Genomic DNA, 19021 nt, shown 5'->3' on the forward strand with positions numbered 1-19021 from the left:
AAATATGAATATTTTGTAGACCTGTGTTTAAAAATGTTGTGTGTAGAATGTGTGGGTGTAGCAAAATTCAGGAAGTATTTTGCATATACTGCCCGCAACTTATGGCAGTTAGTATTGACCACTGAGGGCAAACAGTATCGGGTGTACACTTGGACGTGCTTCCAATATTATTTGTTGTGTAGATTTGTTGATGATACAACTGTTGTATTTCTGTATATAGCCAAGGTTTGGCCATGCGCAAGCTAGTGTATCAAGCCCATACCCTCAGTGAATTGCATGCCAATATGCACACATTACAACCAATAATCACTTCAAAACAATTACTAAGAGATAACCATTATAGAATGCTCCAGGCTGCACAGGGCTTTTAAAACCAAGATAGACACAAAGTTGAAAACGTTCTAGAGACCTTGTTTCAAATTTGGGCCAAGAATGTACCACATTTTAAAAAAATACTGGGGAGAACTCCGATAGAAAATATTACTACCAGGATTGTCTGAGAGTGATGTAAAATGCACAAACCCACACGTGCTATATGGCGTGGGAAATCCGCCTGGATGTCAAATGACAACTTTCATTCTCATGTTTCAGGATGTAGAAAAGAAACTGGTGCATTAAATAAACTTTGCCTTTGTACACTTATTCTTGTCATAACACCAAGTCTGAAAGGCCATGTTTGAGGAAGCGTTTGTCTGGGCCATAAGAGGGCGACATTTACCGGTCGGGATTTTCTAAAGTTTCATTCCAAAAGTGTAAATAATTACCCGAATCAGGCATGGTATCCTTCCTACTTCAGTATGATTTCTGATGAACTTGCCTTTGGGGAAAACTTCAAAAAATTGTGATTATATAAAGCCTTGAAAAAAGTCTATAAAAGTCTGCACCATGTGTAACCAAGTCCAGCCATTGAACTTGATGAAAGTGTCCTACTTTTTGTTCTCCCCCCCCCCCCCCTCCCCAGGACCAAACAGTGTGCCTGTAGAATTATTACAAACATATAGGCCTACACTTTAGTCTGATGATTTTGCCATTGGGAAAAAATCTGAAAAATTGTGATTACATAGCCTTAAAAAAGCCGATAAGAGTCCACACATCTGTAGATGTAAGTCGGCACTTGAACTTGATAAAAGTGTTCTGTTTTGTTTTCCTCAGAGGACCATACAGTATGCCTGTTGAATTATAACAAACATAATTAAAAAATGACACTTTTTGTTAAGAGTAACTATAAATATATGAATAGTAAACTTGCGGGTACAACCATGTATAAACATTTCAGAGCCGACACTCTCTCAAAAGAGCTTTTACACACGGTTGTACCCGCAAGTTTACTATTCATATTTAAAGTTACTCTTATTTTCCATACCGTTTTTTTTTTTGGGGGGGGGGGGGCAGTTTACGAGTTATGGAAGAACAACAAATAACAACTATCCCTATTATATAAAGACACATGTTGCCATTTCATTTTGCAAAAATTGTGTCCAAGGACAATGTCTATTGTAACGGTAGATGTAGGTCTGGGTCGTTTGACACCACAAGGTAAACAGATTTGGGTCATCCTGCTTAGTAGTTCTCCATTGAATGAAATCTTCACTGAGACAAGTTCAAGCTCACTCTTACAAAGTGTGTCATATGGCCATCTTTATGCATCGATTTCATTTGGGTTCGATTTCCCGGTCTTGACACCATAATTGCTTCTCTTTACACAGGTGTATAAATGGGAACCTTGGTGGGCTGAGACAGTGATGTTTTGGATTAAACCTGTACCTTGAATTTAAGAATAGATAGTTTTAATGAACAGGGATAAGAATGTTGTAAAGCGCCTTAATATGAGAATAAATTATGACAAAATGCCTCATCCTGACTATAGTTTATATGGAAAATGCTGCACACTTTTTTTTTTACGTGTCTGTTTGTATGTTTGTTTATTTCCATATATCAAAACAAGACAATCTGTCAAGAAGAAAAAAGTAAAACCCCAAAAAAATTCAAGAAATTATTAACTTTATTGACCAAAATTCAAAACGAGACAACACCACTGGAACAACAGTCTATAAGTGGCGAGGCAACACCCTGTTTATATTTCTTGAAGGCCACATGGAAATGGATCACTCGTTAATATAATTAAGCTAACGAGTTTTTCTATTTAATTTGATCGTTTTCCAGGTCGTGCCGACTCTATATTGGGACTGGGGTCCTCGATGATCGGACCGGGTGAAGGCGTCATATGGCTGGACAATGTCGTCTGCCGAGGAACGGAGTCAAACCTGGAGGACTGTCATCGAAATGACTGGGGTGTCAACAACTGTCACCACTTCAAAGATGTGGCCATCAGATGCTCAGGTAAGAGTTTATCATGCACAAGTCCTGAAGACCCATACATAATCGGGGCTAATTTCTTCTTGGGAACTGGTTTCCCGGCATAAAAAAAAAAACGGCTTTGATTTGGCGGAAGGTTTGACTAACCGGAAACCCCAAATCATAAAGACACTACAGGATGTGGTTTTTTGTAGAACTCTTTCAGATGTTGGGTGCCAGCATTATTATTAATTGTCAGATTTATTTGAACAAATGTTCTTTTATTTGACCGCCAGAGGTAAATCCAAGTGTAAACAATAATAATCAATCAATCGTAGTAGGAATAATTTAAGCGGGCTATTGAAGATATTTACTTGTGCTGTTTTGGTTTTTTGTTCTTGTTTTTTTTTGGAGGGGGGGTGCAAGGGCTTTGTACTGAGTGGATTATGGGGTGGGGGTTATGCCACTGGTCATCTTACAATGTGTGCCTTGAGTTTCCAGCATCCCAAACTTTAGGCCACATAAAAAAAAATTGTTGATCGTCCTTTTTTTTTGCAGATGGGGGAGGGAGGGTGTTTTGTTGACATGCCAAATATAAAATCAAGAATAAAGAAATCATCACAATCACTATAAAACAGAGGGTTTGTGTGTTTTTGATGTTTTCAATAGTTTTGGTCCAACAAATTTAACTCCCAGATGACATTTTCTGACATTTTCTTTTTCAAACAACTAAGCACAGTGTAGCCCAAGTATATATTTGAAGAATTGTTCTTGCTTCGCCAATATGAATAAAAACCTTTTTTAAACATCTTTTCAAACCTGTACATTTTGAAAAAAATATCAGCTGAAGAGGTTGTTTTTTATGATTAAAAAATAAAATAAAAATGGGGTCGGCGGGGTTTCGAAACGGTCGGGCGGGGACGGTCAACAATTTTTTTTTTATGTGGCCTTAGAATGAGATAGTTCACATTTAGATATTTGTGTATGATCCCAATAAACTTTCAAGCTTTTATATAGGGCCCTTATTGCCGCCACCCCCCCCCCTCCCCCAAAGGGTCACGAGGCGCTGTACAGAAGTTAATATTTTGAGCACATTAGGAACAATTTAAACTATAAATTTGGCAGTTTTACTCGTAATGTTCTGGATGCCTTCGAATCGGATATTGATTCATTTGATGGGATTTAATACATCATTAAACACATTACAAGCGCATAAAGTACAGTATACTCTCCTTCCCGCCATTGGCATCAATCCCATTGTGAAAACCTAACCAGATATAATCACATATAGAAACAGCATGAGGCTGGCCAAGAGGAGGTATTCATCATGGAGGGGGGTCATTAAACATAAGCCATGGATGTATAATTCATGTGACCTTTGTTTACAATAAGTGTGACCGTGTACATTCTTGGGCCTTTTTATCAGGCAAGTAGTGCACTGGGCCCCATTTTCAGGGAGTTGCTTAAGCCGAAAATATTGCTTAGCAGGTTAATGCTAAGCAAAAATAAGCAGAATACCAGTTACAGATTGTGCATGTGAGACAGGATTTAGACTGATAACTCTATTCTGCTAAGCAGAAATGTTTTGTGCTTTGCTACTTTTTGTGCTTAAGCAGCTGATTTTATAGGAAAGTTTACTCTTTTTGCCACATAAATCCAAGATTTATACAAGTAAAAGCTTTACAAGTTTTTAGATGTACGTGCCTCATTTCATCTTCTTAAAAATTGATAAAATTTAGACAGTACAATCTCCATTAAAGCACAATTTTGGTGGTGCCTGTAGTCATGGAGCAATAGCTGTAGTGTAAGTAGTCCAGGCTTTGTGGCTCTTTTGTAAACATATTGTCTTGTCTTTACCTTCAAAGCTTCAACCATGGTGCACTGACCTAGTTTACAGCTCTGTGGTTACCTCCATGGTTATACAATGGTTATAGCACAACCACATTTTCTGCTGGCTAATCCCAATCCATTACCTTACATGTGATAACCACCAAGGCCAGACAGTCAACAAACTTTATTTGTTGACAAACAAAGGACACTTCCTGGCTGGAGGGGCTTTAGTATGGGGTTTACTGACCCCTGGTCAGTGACTTCCCATGGTGTTGTGGTCTTTTGGTCAGCTTGTGTGCACATGGGGTATGCCACACCACATGTGGACTAGATCTTGGAGGTATACATTTGTCCATACAGAAGGCAGTTTTGTAGCAGCATAGAGATTGGACTCTTGCTCTAAGGTAGCATTGACATGCTTCATATGGAAGAAGCATGTGTGCACTGCAGACAGAATCCTTATCAGATGTTCACTGCCCTTGTTGTCAGCAGCGGCAGGCGAGCCTGGAATTCCACGAAACGACCCTGCTTAACAGACTTTCAGATTTTCCAATGGAAGTGTCCTTTGCAAAATGAAGATGGACTTGCCATCTTAAAGAAGAAATTCTGAGCCTGGGCAGGGCTGTGATTTATTAGAATTTTTTAAGATTTGTGTTGTTGTAGAAAAAAAACTCACATTCCCAAAACTTTCTTGTAAGGTTTTGAAAGTGTCATCAAAGGGGAGGAATACATTATGGCCTGCTTTGGTTCCAAACCTCAAGTTAATATTTTTGTGGTGAGGTAGAGAGTCTGAAAATCCGCTGGAATGTACACTGTCAATTTAGGAATTTCCTTTCTGGGCTGCCACAAATCTGTCGGAACTTTTCAATTCTGAACATTAAAACTCTGCATCGTGGTAGTAGAATATACAGCAGGACAAGTTCTCAACAGAGCAAGTAGATATACACATGGTGTCTGCAAGCCAGATACATTGATCACCATGCAATGCCTCAAGATCCTACATGTATAACAAAACCCTTGTGACAAAAGAGAGACTATGGCTCATTAAGGGGCCTTTCTTGAGCCATCCTACTGTAATCTCACTATTGAGACCTCAAACTAAATCCCAAAAATGAAAGTGGTAGTTAATCCGTGGACACTTTAGATGATTAGAGCCATGGTAAGCAAAGCTTTTCATGGATCAGTTATGTGCGAGCCTTTCGATAATACATTTGCCTACTTGTGTGTGGCGTAACAACAGAAGCCTACCATACAACAAATTGACCAATTAGTAGGAGTATACACTGTACAAGCAGTGTTATAATCAATGATTTCATGCATGTCCTTTTAGTCAAAACTTCCATGAGCGGGAGATTTTCATTGGAGCAGTCGACCTCTGACAAAAGTCAGCAATGCTTGAGAGTTTCACAAGTGGCCTTTTGGACAGCCCAATTGTTGTTGGCTGTTCGTGTTCAATGCAATGTGTAAAGTTTCGCAACGGCTTCAAAATTGCTGTTGTGTAAAAAAGGATTATGGTAACAAAGGTGTTCAGCCGTTGTTGCCAAGCTGCAGGGTTCAGTGGCCAGAGTGGGAATTTTTTCCCGCAAAGTCGTCTGCAATTTTGGACGGCGGGCATGTGACTTCTCAGAAATCATGAAAGTAATAAAAGGACATCATAAAAAAAAAATTAAAAAACAATGTTTTCAGGAGAGTCACATAAATTTGTTTTACATTGTTTTACTCATTCCTCAAAAACTACAGCACCTCAGCAGGTAACATTTTAAGGGAAGCTTTCTACTATCATTATCTTTAAACCGTGTCAGTTAGTGTCAATCTGTGGATGTTTGTGTTTTGTGTCATTAAAAAAAGTACCCAAACCTGTTAATTAATGATTTTTTTCAACCTTACCAAACCTGTAAATGCGCTGTTTGCCTTTTCTCTTAAAGGTCCGGGAATCCGTGAATGTGTAACGACATGCCCGCAAGGTTTCTACCCTGACTCTTTGACGGGCCAGTGTGTACTCTGCAGGAAAGACTGTCTTCAGTGTGTAAACGAGCCGGGGTACCAGTGTACCAGATGTAAAGCCGGTACCCTACTCGACGGTAATGACTGTGTGGACGAATGCAAGAGTGGGTACCACCCTGACAGTGCCACGGAGACGTGCGTCCATTGTGATGACAACTGTGCAACATGCGCCTTCGCTCCGGGTAACTGCACCAGCTGTATTGAAACATTAACTTTAGAAGGTATGAAAATAATTCCTTAAGTTTATGGACAAATAATTGTCAAGACTGAAACCATATTGAACTATCATATTTCAATAGCAACTCTGGAGGTCTGCTATACTGGAGTGTTTATGCACATGTGGGATTTATGGGCGTACTGCCATCCAGCATTGGGAAAACTTAAACTGGACTGCAGGTCTGAGGCCACTGATTTAATTTTTTTTTTCTTTTTCTTTTCCATAAAGCTTAAAGAAAATATAAAGCGTCTTTTCATGAAATCATGTAAATGCCATTCTGAATTTGAATTCAAGTTAGTTATTGTGATATTTATTTTGATGAGTATTGTAATATCACAACCGCAAAAAAAATGAAATTCATTGACTCCAGATTTTGGACTCGAACCTGGAACTTCCTGTATTTGAAACTGTTTTTCGTAAATTAAAATGTGGAATTTGTGAACTTTGTCTTCAGGTCACACTTGCGTTCCTGAATGCGACGGTTACACCCTGGTCCTGACTGACAAGTTCCGCCTAGTAGGTGGATCGTCATCCCTAGAGGGACGCGTTGAGGTGCGGTATGACCAGGACAACTGGGGGACTGTTTGCGACGACCAGTGGGGGCTTGATGATGCCGATGTGGTTTGTGCTGAGCTGGGATTGGGGAAAGCTCTGAGGGCTGTTGAACATGCAGGGTAAGTTTCCATTGCAGGAGTCGTACATTTTGGCTGTATAAAAAAATCATACCATGTGTAGTTAACTGCTTATGAGGGCAGGTATTATACAGGTGAACAGAACAGAATTTTCTGCAAACTTAGACAGCCAGTGATATAGGCCCCTTGCTTGCACATCACGAGACACACCTACCATATCACCATTTCCTTAAATTTTTGCCTTTTATGAGAGTCAGTTCCTTTGTGCACATTTTTACTCCCAATTGCCCCCCAAAATGGCGGACAGGATCATAGATTATGGGTTTGGGATCATTGGTCTACATGTAGGTGCATTGCGCATTGTGCAAGCGTGTATTGTTGAAAGCGTCCCAGTATTTTCACAACGTTCTGATAGCAAAGTGACCAGGTACCAACCGCATCTCTGGCCGCAGCACTCACGAATGGACACCAACTCTCAGAAGTGGAAGAATCGCTTCTCAGATTCAAATGTTTGGGGTGAAAACATTTCCAAACCTTATTATATTTTATACCATCAACAGCTGCAGTGCTTCTCATGAAGTAAGTTTTTTTATGATTTGTGGATTAGTTGGTCCAGGTCATTTGAACTTGTCAGTGAACTAATTCTTTTGTTGTTTCTGACTCTCTCCTTCATCACAGTTTTGGCGAGGGCACCGGTTTGATAGTCTTGGATAATGTGATGTGTAACGGTGATGAAACATCTCTCCTTGCCTGCGAACATGCCGGCATTGGAATCAATAACTGTCAGCATGATGAAGACGCAGGTAAGGTGATCAGTGCAACTTGATTTAACCATACAATTTGGTATTTGAGAAGAAAATATTAAAATTATTATAAGCTGGCAGTATAAGAGTGGCTTTTCCAGAGGATGCGAAGCACAGATCAACACAGATCAGAAAACAAAAACAAACATGGCGGAAAGTATAAAAAGAAAATCACTGTTGATGAAACAAGTTTGTTTTCAGCAGTTTCTTGATAGATTCAAGTGAGTTTGCTTTTCTACTGCTCCCAAATTCATAAAATCTGCAGTAGCAGAGAAGTCTCACGAATTCTGAAAACCTACTCCACTGCAGTAGACTAAAGCAAGACATGTTCTAAAAAGAACATAATCTACCTGGCAAGTAGATACACACAGTTATCGCAAACCAAATATAAAGTGATACCTCACCATGCAATGCATGTAATCCCATTTTTGGTATTGTTACTGATATTTATTCTTTAGTTTTAACTGTATTTAATTGCTTTTTAACAACAGGTGTGGTTTGCTCTGGTCCGATCACCTCAAACATCTGTATCCGTCAAGAAGATTGCTCTGCAGGATTTTTCATTGCCGCCGATGACAAAATTTGCGGCAAGTGTTCCGCAAACTGCATGACCTGTGCTAGGTCAGCGGACGAGTGCACTGGCTGCCCAGAGGGGCAATTTCTCACCCGGGAGAAAGAGTGTGTTGACAAGTGCCCCGATGGTTACTATGGTGATGTTGCTGGCAACTGCCAGGCTTGCGGGTAGGTTTTTTGTTGTTAAGTATAACATACCCAACAGCACAATTAGCTGGAATATTAGGATGAATGGTAACCCAGAAGAAATGTTCAGTTGTAGAAATGGGAGGAAAACTCCAATGGGGAAATCCACGCAATTAGGTAGGGACTGAAACCACAATCCACATGAAAGGCTCAGGGCCCAATTTCATAGAGCTGCTAAGCACAAAGATTTGCTTAGCCTGAAATTTCTTCAGGATTACCAACCAAATTTCCATTTGTTGCATATTGCTTATTACTGGTATTCAGCTGTTGTTTGCTTATCCTGAAAATCATGTGGAAATTTGGTTGGTAATTTTGTTGTTATCAAGGAAGAAATTTCATGCTTAGAAGCAAATTGTTGTGCTTAGCAGCTCTATGAAATTGGGCCCTGATCTTAATGTTGGATTCGAACTGGGGTCGACCGAGGTGGAAGGCATGGAAAGAAACCACTGAACAACCTGATCCCCTTTGTAAAAATGTTTCTTTGTAAATCTCCGAGGGGCTCATAAAATAGTATACAAATAAATAATGTTTATTTGTGTGATGGTCAGAAGATTTGCATGATCAACGATACATCGGTAGTTCAGTTCTTGTAAAATTATTCATTGTTCAAACCCAATGTTATCAATCTTTCCCCCTTCCAGCCCTGATTGTGAGGACTGTAGCGGCAGTGCCACTGAGTGTACAAGTTGTGCTTCACCGCTGTATCTTCAGCTAGGGAAGTGTGTAGCTGTGTGTGACAGTAACATGTACGTCAAGAAAGGACCGTCAGATATTAGACTTGTGGGAGGAAATAACGTGTTTGCTGGACGGATTGAGGTCAGTTGATCCTAGAGATACAATCATTATCAACAATGGTTTTTAAATTTTTGTTAAATGCAAAAGAGAGAGTAGAATAACCTGTTGCAAACTGCTTACCAACTAAAAGGATCTAGGATTGTATTGGCTTGATGTCTTACACTGGCCATGCTGGGGTTGAAACGTCAGTCAATTTTTTTATTTTTTATTTATTTTTTTTTTTTTTTAATGATATATATTTCAAAAGATACCTATGGTTTGATGTGTGTTTTATGTAGTTTGGTGAGAAGCAGTTATAGTTATGGGTGTTGCCCAAGAACACAAGTGTCATGGCTGATTCTTAGACCGCTTAGCCATAACATGCAAATCTTTGGAAGGACTCTGTTAATAGAACTTCAATCTTAATTACCGGTGAAACAATTGCTTCTTTTGGTTTCTAAGATCTGTCTTCAAATAATCACTTTATCGCAGGTCATGTACAACGGTGCGTGGGGCACAGTCTGCGATGACGACTTTGACACCAACGACGGCAACGTCGTCTGCAAACAGCTCGGGATGGGCTATGCCATCGAGGCCTACCACAACGCCCACTTCGGGGAGGGAACAGGCACAATCGCCCTGGACGAGCTCAGATGCAACGGGGACGAGTCCGACCTTATGGATTGCACCAGTCATAAGCATGGTGTAGATGAGGTAGATTGCCAGCATTATGAGGACGCTGGGGTGCAGTGTTCGGGACCAGGGTCGGCTCTTCACTGCCTTGAGGACTGCGGACAAGGGTGAGGGTGTTACAACAACTGCAGCCGATTTCACCAAATGCTAGGATTAATCCTATCTCGAGTCAGGATGAGTAACCTGTCCTAACTTGGGACGGGTTCAATGCGTCCTAACGTCTTCGGATACGGAACTGAACTCGTCCTAAGATTAATCCTAAGTTAGAAAGAAGTTGGTGAAATCAGCGGCTGGCCCTAAAGCCAAAGCAAAATTGTAAACATCAATGCCACTTGAAAATGTGCATTTTAAAGAAACTTAGGGCCATGTCACAGGAGGCAATTTACAGTCAACCAGTACCTGGCAATCCCCATGAAAGAAAGGCATTCACAGTCAACCAGTACCAGGCAATCCCCATGAAAGAAAGGCATTCACAGTCAACCAGTACCAGGCAATCCCCATGAAAGAAAGGCCTTCACAGTCAACCAGTACCAGGCAATCCCCATGAAAGAAAGACATTCACAGTCAACCAGTACCAGGCAACCCCCATGAAAGAAAGGCATTCACAGTCAACCAGTACCAGGCAATCCCCATGAAAGAAAGGCATTCATAGTATTTTGAGAGATTGTAAAAAATGACTCATGTGGTACTGTAGTGGTCCTGTAGCATGCACTGCAGTCGGTTGCCTCCAAGTTGCCTGTAAAAAAGTTGCCTTGTGTGACAGGACCCTTTGAATAATGACAGAATGAAATAAATACATCACATTGGCTAAGTGTCTATCATGTCACCTGGTCTGTGGCCCTCTAGTGGTGGGCAATGTTAATGACCATGAGGAGTGTCCAGTAGTACCAACAGAAAGTGGAAAGTGATTGAAAGTGGGATGTAATTCCACCTAAGTGTTTTCATAAAACAAAACCAATTAACTAATGTGTATGCACAAACTTCCCAATCGCAGATATTATGCTACCAGTGAGAAAGTTTGCGAGCATTGCAACAGTGAATGCAAGACGTGTTCAGACAGCCCAACTCACTGTACGTCATGCACCGACCTCATGTTCCTCAGTAACGACACGTGCATCTCAAACTGCCCCGCTGGTCGGTACGGTAACTCAGCCACACACCAATGCCAACCCTGCCCTCCCGAGTGCCAGGAGTGCTTCAACGGGGTCGACGGCAGCTCGTGCAAGTCTTGCAAAAGGGGATTCTACTTGGAAGGTAAGTCAAAGAAACATGTCTTAGACCAGCAGCCGATCTCACAAAACACTAAGATTAATCCTATCTGGAGTTAGGATGAATAACTCGTCCTAACTTAGGATGGGTTTAATGTGGCCTACGCCTATTGGATACAGAACTTTACTCGTCGGAAGTCGTAGGGTTAATCCTAAGTAGGACGAGTTTTGGATCCCAATTTCGCTAGAGCTGCTTTGTAAGCAGAACTTCAAACATTGCTCAGAAATTTTCTGCCGTTTTGGACGTTAAGCTGTTAGTTCCGTGTGTTACAAAATGCATGTAAAAGAACCCAGTATACTTATTGTTAAGAGAAGGGCTGCGCCCCTGCGTTTCTGGCAGTGTCAGCTGAGTGCGCCGCAGCACCTTGTAAACCCTCACAGGGTGCTTCATAAATCAGTCTCATAATCCCTAAAGGGACACATTGCCTTGAGTTGCTCTATGAAAAGCGTTTGAAACCGTATGTTATGAAATGCAGGGTTAGAAAGGTGCTTTACTTACTTCCTTTACTTTAAAAGTAGAATATAACGGTCCAAACAAATGTGCTATGACAATTGCGTCCTTTTCTTTTTACTTTGCGAACTAACACGGTCGGCCATAGTGTACCGTGTTAGTTCATGACACTAATATATTGATACCTCACCATGCAATTCCTCAAATCTCATTATGCATTATTGTTATTATTATTAAATGGTACTGCTTTACAATTGTCTATTTTATAATTGCTTTACAATTGTCTATTTTATAATTGCTTTACAATTGTCTATTTTATAATTGCTTTACAATTGTCTATTTTATAATTGCTTTACAATTGTCTATTTTATAATTGCTTTACAATTGTCTAATTTATAATTGCTTTACAATTGTCTATTTTATAATTGCTTTACAATTGTCTATTTTATAATTGCTTTACAATTGTCTATTTATAATTGCTTTACAATTGTCTATTTTATAATTGCTTTACAATTGTCTATATTATGTATATTTTGTGCTTGTCCTCAGTCGGTACTGAATCCCTTCTTTCTTTCTTTCTTTCTTTCTTGTTTGTCACCCTAGGCTCGGCTTGCGTCGCTAAGTGTCACCATGGATCCATCTTAGAGAGTGTCCTTCCAGAGGCTACAGAGATCCTAGAAACCCGTCTGGCTGGAGGCTCGGAGTTTGAAGGAAGAATTGAGATACGTAAAGAGGGATTTTGGGGGACTGTGTGTATAGATGACTTCGATCTGATTGATGGAGAGGTAAGAATCACAAATTGTATTGGCTCAGAGCTGCTTAAACGGACATGTTGCCTTGGATCGGGCGAGTTGGTCTATGACAAGCATTTGTAACCGTTTCTTAAAAAAAAAAAGACTTTTATTCACCCAAACATGTCTAGTACTCACTGAAACTATCCATCTTCATCGTGTCCCAACTCAGATTGCCTGTCAACAACTCGGTCTGGGTAGTGTTGTAAACGTAATGAGCAGCGCAGGCTACGGAGGCGTGGCACTTGACACGCCCATCTGGATGTACAACCTGGACTGCCAGGGATGGGAGTCTTCGTTGAGTCAGTGCCGTCACCAAGAGAGAGGAACCTGCCGGTCTGGGATAACATCCACAAATGGAGATGCAGGTAAGACGGTCATATAGGACACTCAAGAGACTTCATATGGGACTGTCATAGGACTTCATAGACTCTCAAGAAACCTCATATAGGACTCTCAAGGGATGTCATATAGGACTCTCATAAGGGTTGTCCTTTAGGACTTCCAAGAGATATCATATCGGACTCTTAAGGGACGTCATATAGGACTCTCAAGGGATGTCATATAGGACTTTCAAGAGAGTTCATATCGGACTCTTAAGGGACGTCATATAGCACTAAGCTTGGGCGATATCACGATATTATCGAATATCGCGATATTAATTTGGACACGATTTCGATATCAGATGGATTTGGTTTTAATCGAAATATCGATATATCGCAATATATCGCGATAATCGCGATATATCGATATATCGATTAAATATCGCGATGTATTTGCTAGCTGAGACATCTTGCACCCCATAGGTTTGGAGTAAAACCAGAAGAATAGGTCATTAGAACACCTCTCTTATGCTAGGACTGTCTCTTCTACATCTTTCACTTGGAGTTTTAAGACTGATGATGTCAAATTTCATTATTCGCGATTATATCTAATATCGCGATATATTGTCGGCGATATATCGTGAATAAAATAAATCGATATCGCCCAAGCTTATATAGGACTCTTAAGGGATGTCATATAGGACTCTCAAGGGACGTCATATAGGACTCTCAAGTGATCCTTAAAGAGAAGGTGTAATTTCGAAAAAGTTCAGAGAACTTTAATTCCTAGGATTCACTGCAAACAAGAATGTGTAGACTCGTGGATAGAATGTGTAGATTCGTGGATAGAATGTATGAATAATGGTTTGTTGTTTTTCAACCTAGCAGAGTCTGCTTTAAAGGCTTAATGACAGGCTAAAAATAGGAAACATTTGGGGGGGTTTTGTGGTACCCGTAGAGACATGTTCAGTTTGTCAAGTATTTACATAAAAAAAGAACCATGTGTTTTTCTTCAACAGCTATTCGATGCGACGGCTCATCCTATCGGCGCCCTCCTAAGAACATTTGTCGTGATGTGATGAGAAGTCCATGCGAGGCCAACTCATGTAACTCGGGGGTTGTCTGCGTCAACCTGAACCATGAGACCTCTGCCTGCATGGAATGCCCAAGCGGACAAATTGGCAACGGAAAACAGTGTACATGTAAGTGTTCGTCCATTTGTAGAGCATCAAATTCAAGTTCTGGGGCAGAGTTTCATAGACTGTCGTAGCATAAAATATTGCTTAACAACTCTCTGCTAAGCAGAAATGAGCAGGATACCAATCACAAATGGTACATGTGACATGGTAGTTTGGCGGGTAACCTTTTTCTGGTAAGCATAGTTTTGTTGTGCCTGCTCATTGCTATTGTGCCCTTAAAATAGTAAAAATTTGCAATATCCCATATCCCCTTTTACCAAGGAGAAAATGCCTTGGTGCCCTTGCCCTTTCGAAAACGAAGCATACAGGCCTGGAATCTGAATGAGTTTTTGCAGGCAATTTGATCATGTATCTTGTCCCACTCTTCTAAGTAATGCCTTTGTGTTTTTTCCCCCTCCCTTTTCAGTGGTGGCGAATTCCCCTCCAGAGTTTGAACGAACCCCTGTAGATCGCATCTCAGTCATCGGCAGTCAGGCCAGCATGCCGTGCAGGGCGAAGGACGGAAGTGCACCCTTGGTCACCGCCAAGAACTGGTTGAAGAACAACGAGCCCATACCTCAGGTCGATTTGGAAAACGGTCGCGTAACAGCGCTCAACTTTGGCTCATTGTTCATCGATTTCGTACGTCGTGAAGACATGGCAAATTACACGTGCGTGATAAGAAACACGCAAGGAGAATTGAGTGCAACTGCGTTGTTGACGGTGGAAGGTAGGTTTTTCGGTTTTACTGTATGGTTGGGATGCTTAACCGGTTAACCTCTGTAAGCAAAAGGTGAAATTCAACGAAGCTAACTATTTTTCTGTGTTTTCAGCCCGACAATAATGCTTCATATATACTTGAAAACAGTCACCTACTACTTGCATCCCCCATGAGGTATATATATAGCTTGAATGAGTTCAGCAAATGTGTAGGATTGTAGGATTTGCAACTTTGCATGGTGGAAGTATAACTAAGAGAGGTTTGCGTGAAGACGATCAGAGCATACTGATCAAAATATTGAGTCGTAAACCACCGGTTCTTTTCAGAACCAACATATCTGAAAAGATTTGTTCACATTGTGTTCCCATCTACATAGGATTTGTTTTTAGATTTTAAACAAATATAAGAAATAATAATAAAGACTTTTAAACAACTTTTGTATTCATTTCTTTCCATACAGAATCACCACAGATCATAAACAAACGTGACGCCACCGTCGCAGTCGGTGAGGATGCCACGCTTGGATGCCTCGTGATTGGTCAACCAGCCTCCGATGTGACCTGGAGCTTCAGAGGTCAAGTGGTCAGCGGTGACCGCTTCACTAGTAACAGCAACGCCGGTACCCTGGTCATTCAGGCGGTTACCATTGAGGATGAGGGAGAGTACCAGTGCTTTGCGGAGAACACGCTGGGGTCAGCGTTCACCGTGGTGAAGCTAACGGTGCAAGGTTGGTGTGGTGGTCCAAGAGATTGAAACATTTATGTCGAGATATTGAGTTTACTGACTCTAAAATCACTGGCGTCAGGTCGGTGGTCCGGTGGTAATTTCAAATACAACTTGGCAATAGCTCATTGGAGCTCATCAATTTATGGTTTATTCTTTGATATTTAACGTTTACTTTTTAAACCTTCATCTTGTAAATACATGTATAGATTAATGATTTTAAAGTTTTGGTGATGTATTTTGTAAGTTTAAATGTACTTTTTATAACGAATTCAACCGTATGTGGTTACAAATAAAATAAACCTTACCTTTTCACTTACTGTGTTTTTGAAATCTCAATCTTTGTAGAGCCGCCCAAGTTTACGATGACGCCGAAGAACTCAGAGGTCGAGCAGGGCCAAGGAGTTCTTATTCAATGCCAGGCGGAGGGTAAACCAAAACCCAGGATACACTGGAAGAAAGACGGTGGAGATCTTCCTCATGTAGACAATAGGTGAGAATAAAGATTCACTCCATCCTGGTGCAGCCATCTTGCTTGATTTTTCTTCCATTAAACTCAATATAACCAAACTGACGCTACAAGGAAAAATAGTCTGGGTCCTTTTTGTACAATGGATATTGGCATCCATTAATGTAACGGGATACAGGAAACATGACAAAGATTCCATGGGATTCGGTTGTGGGTGTGCGTACTTCACGTTACTAGAAATTCTTCACTTTCATAGCTATCGCAGAAGTTTTCTGCAAGCGGAAAAAGGGTGATTGCAAGCACAGAATTCTGCGGTAAGCAGAACCACAAAAATGGGCACTGATGACTTTGTCAGCATCAGAGTTATAGTAAAGGACCAAGTGTAAAATTAAATGAGACATTTTGTCAAAATTTGCTGGGAAAACCTAAACAGATTTTAAGAATGGGGAGTTGAATTCTCCCATAGCATATTATTCTCCATTTAAAGGCAGTGGACACTATTAGTAATTGTCAAAGACTAGCCTTCACATATGCATAAAATAACAAACCTGTGAAAATTTGAGCTCAATCGGTCATCGAATTTGCGAGAAAAAAATTAAAGAAAAAAAAACCCTAGTCACACAAAGTTGTTTGCGTTTAGATAGTTGATTTCGAGACCAAAATCAAATTTGTGGAAAATTACTTCTTTCTCGAAACTATGACACTTCAGAGGGAGCCATTTCTCACAATGTTTTGTACCATCAACCTCTCCCCCATTACTCATTGCCAAGTAAGGTTTTACGCTAATAATTATTTTGAGTAATTACCAATAGTGTCCACTGCCTTTAAAAAACATTTGAAATGTTACCTCCCATCAAGGCTTCTGTTTTCAACTTATTAATAATTTTGTTTCCTTCTTGTGTTTTTCTTCCGGGGTTAGATATACGATAATGCCAACTGGGGATCTACAGATTGTGAATGCCGACATGTCTGTTATGGGTGACTATTTTTGCATCGCCATCAACCCTGTACAGTCAAGCTCATTAGTGGCAACGATACTCGTCAATGGTAAGTTTTTATATTTTGTTTTGTTTCACATGTTGTATGTTGTTGCCTTATTTAAGCCAAGGTTTGGGAAAAGCCCCAGAAATTGAGAGCATGGCTTTAGACCGCTTAGTTATGTAATATGAGATAATTTAAATAAATGTTATTTTTCATTACAGGTCCTCCAGCATTCAAAGTCAAACCAGCCAACCAGACCCTCTCGTCGGGTGAGACCATTCTCCTCCAGTGTGAAGTGATCGGCACAAACAACCCCACTGTCTCCTGGGAGAAAGACGGAGGGATCATCAAGAGTGCTGAGCACTATGTGATCAAAGAGGATGGTCTCCAGCTGAACTCAGTCACTACCGAGGACAGCGGGACGTATAAATGCATTGGAAGTAACAGAGAGGGAGTCGTGGAAAGCGTTGCGTATATCAATGTGGAAGGTAAGCACGGATACGAACTCTTGGTGGCGGTATACCTTGAAAAGTTTGCGCGTGGTGAGAATAGACATGACTTCATCACAACCATTTTCAGCACTGTACGATGCTTAATTGTAAACTTTTACTCTCCAAACAACTCCAACAGAAACTTAATTTCTGATGTACATGTATTGTTTTGTTTTGTTGTTAACTTTTATCTCCTGTAAAATGTCTTGTTCCAATGCAGGCGGCGAGTGTTTGAATGATAAAACATTTAATGAGAAATATCAGTAATTTTGCCTTGATTGTGGTTTTGTGATGTGATAATTTGGATTTAGATATTACCATTTTATATTCGTTTATGTTCTTGATACTAAATATTGTTTTGTTTATACACTCTTGTTGTCTCATTATTCTTGCTGTATTATGTTGTTTGATGTTCGTAGATCCTAATTGTCATCTTGACACCTGCATTTTGTACTAAATTATTGAGTTTTGTTTTTGAGTATTTTAGTGTAAGTACTTTCTATTCTTTGTTTTTGAAAATTGTGGGCATTGGTATGTTGAGGCTAAGCTTATGGTCAAGTTCACTGGACTCAAGCTCTGATAGTATCTGAATGTATCTATCTTTGATGGTCCCACAGAGCCCGTTTACGGCAAGCAGCAGACCGTCGGCGTCATGTGGATCTTCATCGTCATCATCATTCTCCTTCTACTCATCGTTGTTGTTCTCGTTGCTTTGTTCCTGCGTCGTCGCTACCATCAGCAGGCCCTCTTCAACCATTCCAGGCTCAACCGGAGCCCCAAGAAGTCCGGCGTCGGGCTCGGGGTCAAGTTCTTGGAGCGGGGCAACGGGAGTAGTTACGTTGAAATCAAGAAGCAGAAAGAGAAGGACGAACGAGAAATGCAGATGCAAGGTATCATCGAGGACGTCGATCTAGTCTAGAGACGTTTCCTCGTTGGGTCTTTAAAAAAAATATTTATACGATTACGTGAAGATGTGTTGTTCTGTTATTGGCCGGTTGCACAATGTTCTCTAACCGACCTTAGGCATTGGTGTCATCCATCAGCCGCCATCTTAGAGAAAACGATGATGAAACAATCGACACGCACAGATTTGTACACGCACAGATTTGTACACGTGCGTCTTTTTGACCTCCAGGTGAGGGCGCCTTACTGATGTGACATCATGTGCATAACATCTATACAGGTCATTCGCAGTGTAGTTCACGCCCTATTCTTGTCTTTATCCATAATGCCAAAGTGACATGGTTTAAAAAGTCTCTTTAATGGTAAAGGAGGCTTAATGATGTTGCTTGAAAAAGTCGCAGCCAAGTTGCTCAATAGCAGTTGTGGCTTAATTTCCTTTTTTGGGGGGCAAGGAAGTGTTGTATTTTCGGATATTCAGTGAAAAGACAAGCCTAAACAAAAACATATTCGTGAACATTGTGCAACCGTATCCTAGCCATTCGGTCAGGATGTTAAGATCATAGTTTTATTAAAATTTTCACACTTCTGTTTTCTTGACAGCAAGAATATTTGACTTTGTTATCTAGCAGGGAAAACTTCTTTGGAGGTTCCTATTCCTTCGAAGAAAGGAGGGTTAAGTGAATTATTTTTACAACAATCTTGACATGTAAGAAAA

General features: G+C 40.5%; 1 protein-coding gene across 2 annotated transcripts in view; it reads left to right on the forward strand.

Moving 5' to 3' along the window:
- LOC117295484 (scavenger receptor cysteine-rich type 1 protein M130-like) overlaps nt 1-19021 on the forward strand; it is a 60907-nt gene extending 41886 nt beyond the window's left edge. For both annotated transcript variants that reach the window (XM_033778161.1, XM_033778162.1), the window contains 17 exons: nt 2164-2340; nt 6051-6350; nt 6801-7020; nt 7657-7781; nt 8273-8522; nt 9182-9356; nt 9807-10114; nt 11002-11261; nt 12330-12511; nt 12690-12885; nt 13860-14042; nt 14446-14748; nt 15200-15466; nt 15811-15955; nt 16851-16978; nt 17134-17400; nt 18021-19021. In XM_033778161.1, the coding sequence (XP_033634052.1) occupies nt 2164-2340; nt 6051-6350; nt 6801-7020; nt 7657-7781; nt 8273-8522; nt 9182-9356; nt 9807-10114; nt 11002-11261; nt 12330-12511; nt 12690-12885; nt 13860-14042; nt 14446-14748; nt 15200-15466; nt 15811-15955; nt 16851-16978; nt 17134-17400; nt 18021-18322 (3788 nt within the window). In that variant the 3' untranslated portion in view covers nt 18323-19021. The remainder of the gene's footprint in view (nt 1-2163; nt 2341-6050; nt 6351-6800; nt 7021-7656; nt 7782-8272; nt 8523-9181; nt 9357-9806; nt 10115-11001; nt 11262-12329; nt 12512-12689; nt 12886-13859; nt 14043-14445; nt 14749-15199; nt 15467-15810; nt 15956-16850; nt 16979-17133; nt 17401-18020) is intronic.

This window comes from Asterias rubens, chromosome 10, assembly GCF_902459465.1.
Source record: "Asterias rubens chromosome 10, eAstRub1.3, whole genome shotgun sequence".
NCBI classification, from domain to species: domain Eukaryota; kingdom Metazoa; phylum Echinodermata; class Asteroidea; order Forcipulatida; family Asteriidae; genus Asterias; species Asterias rubens.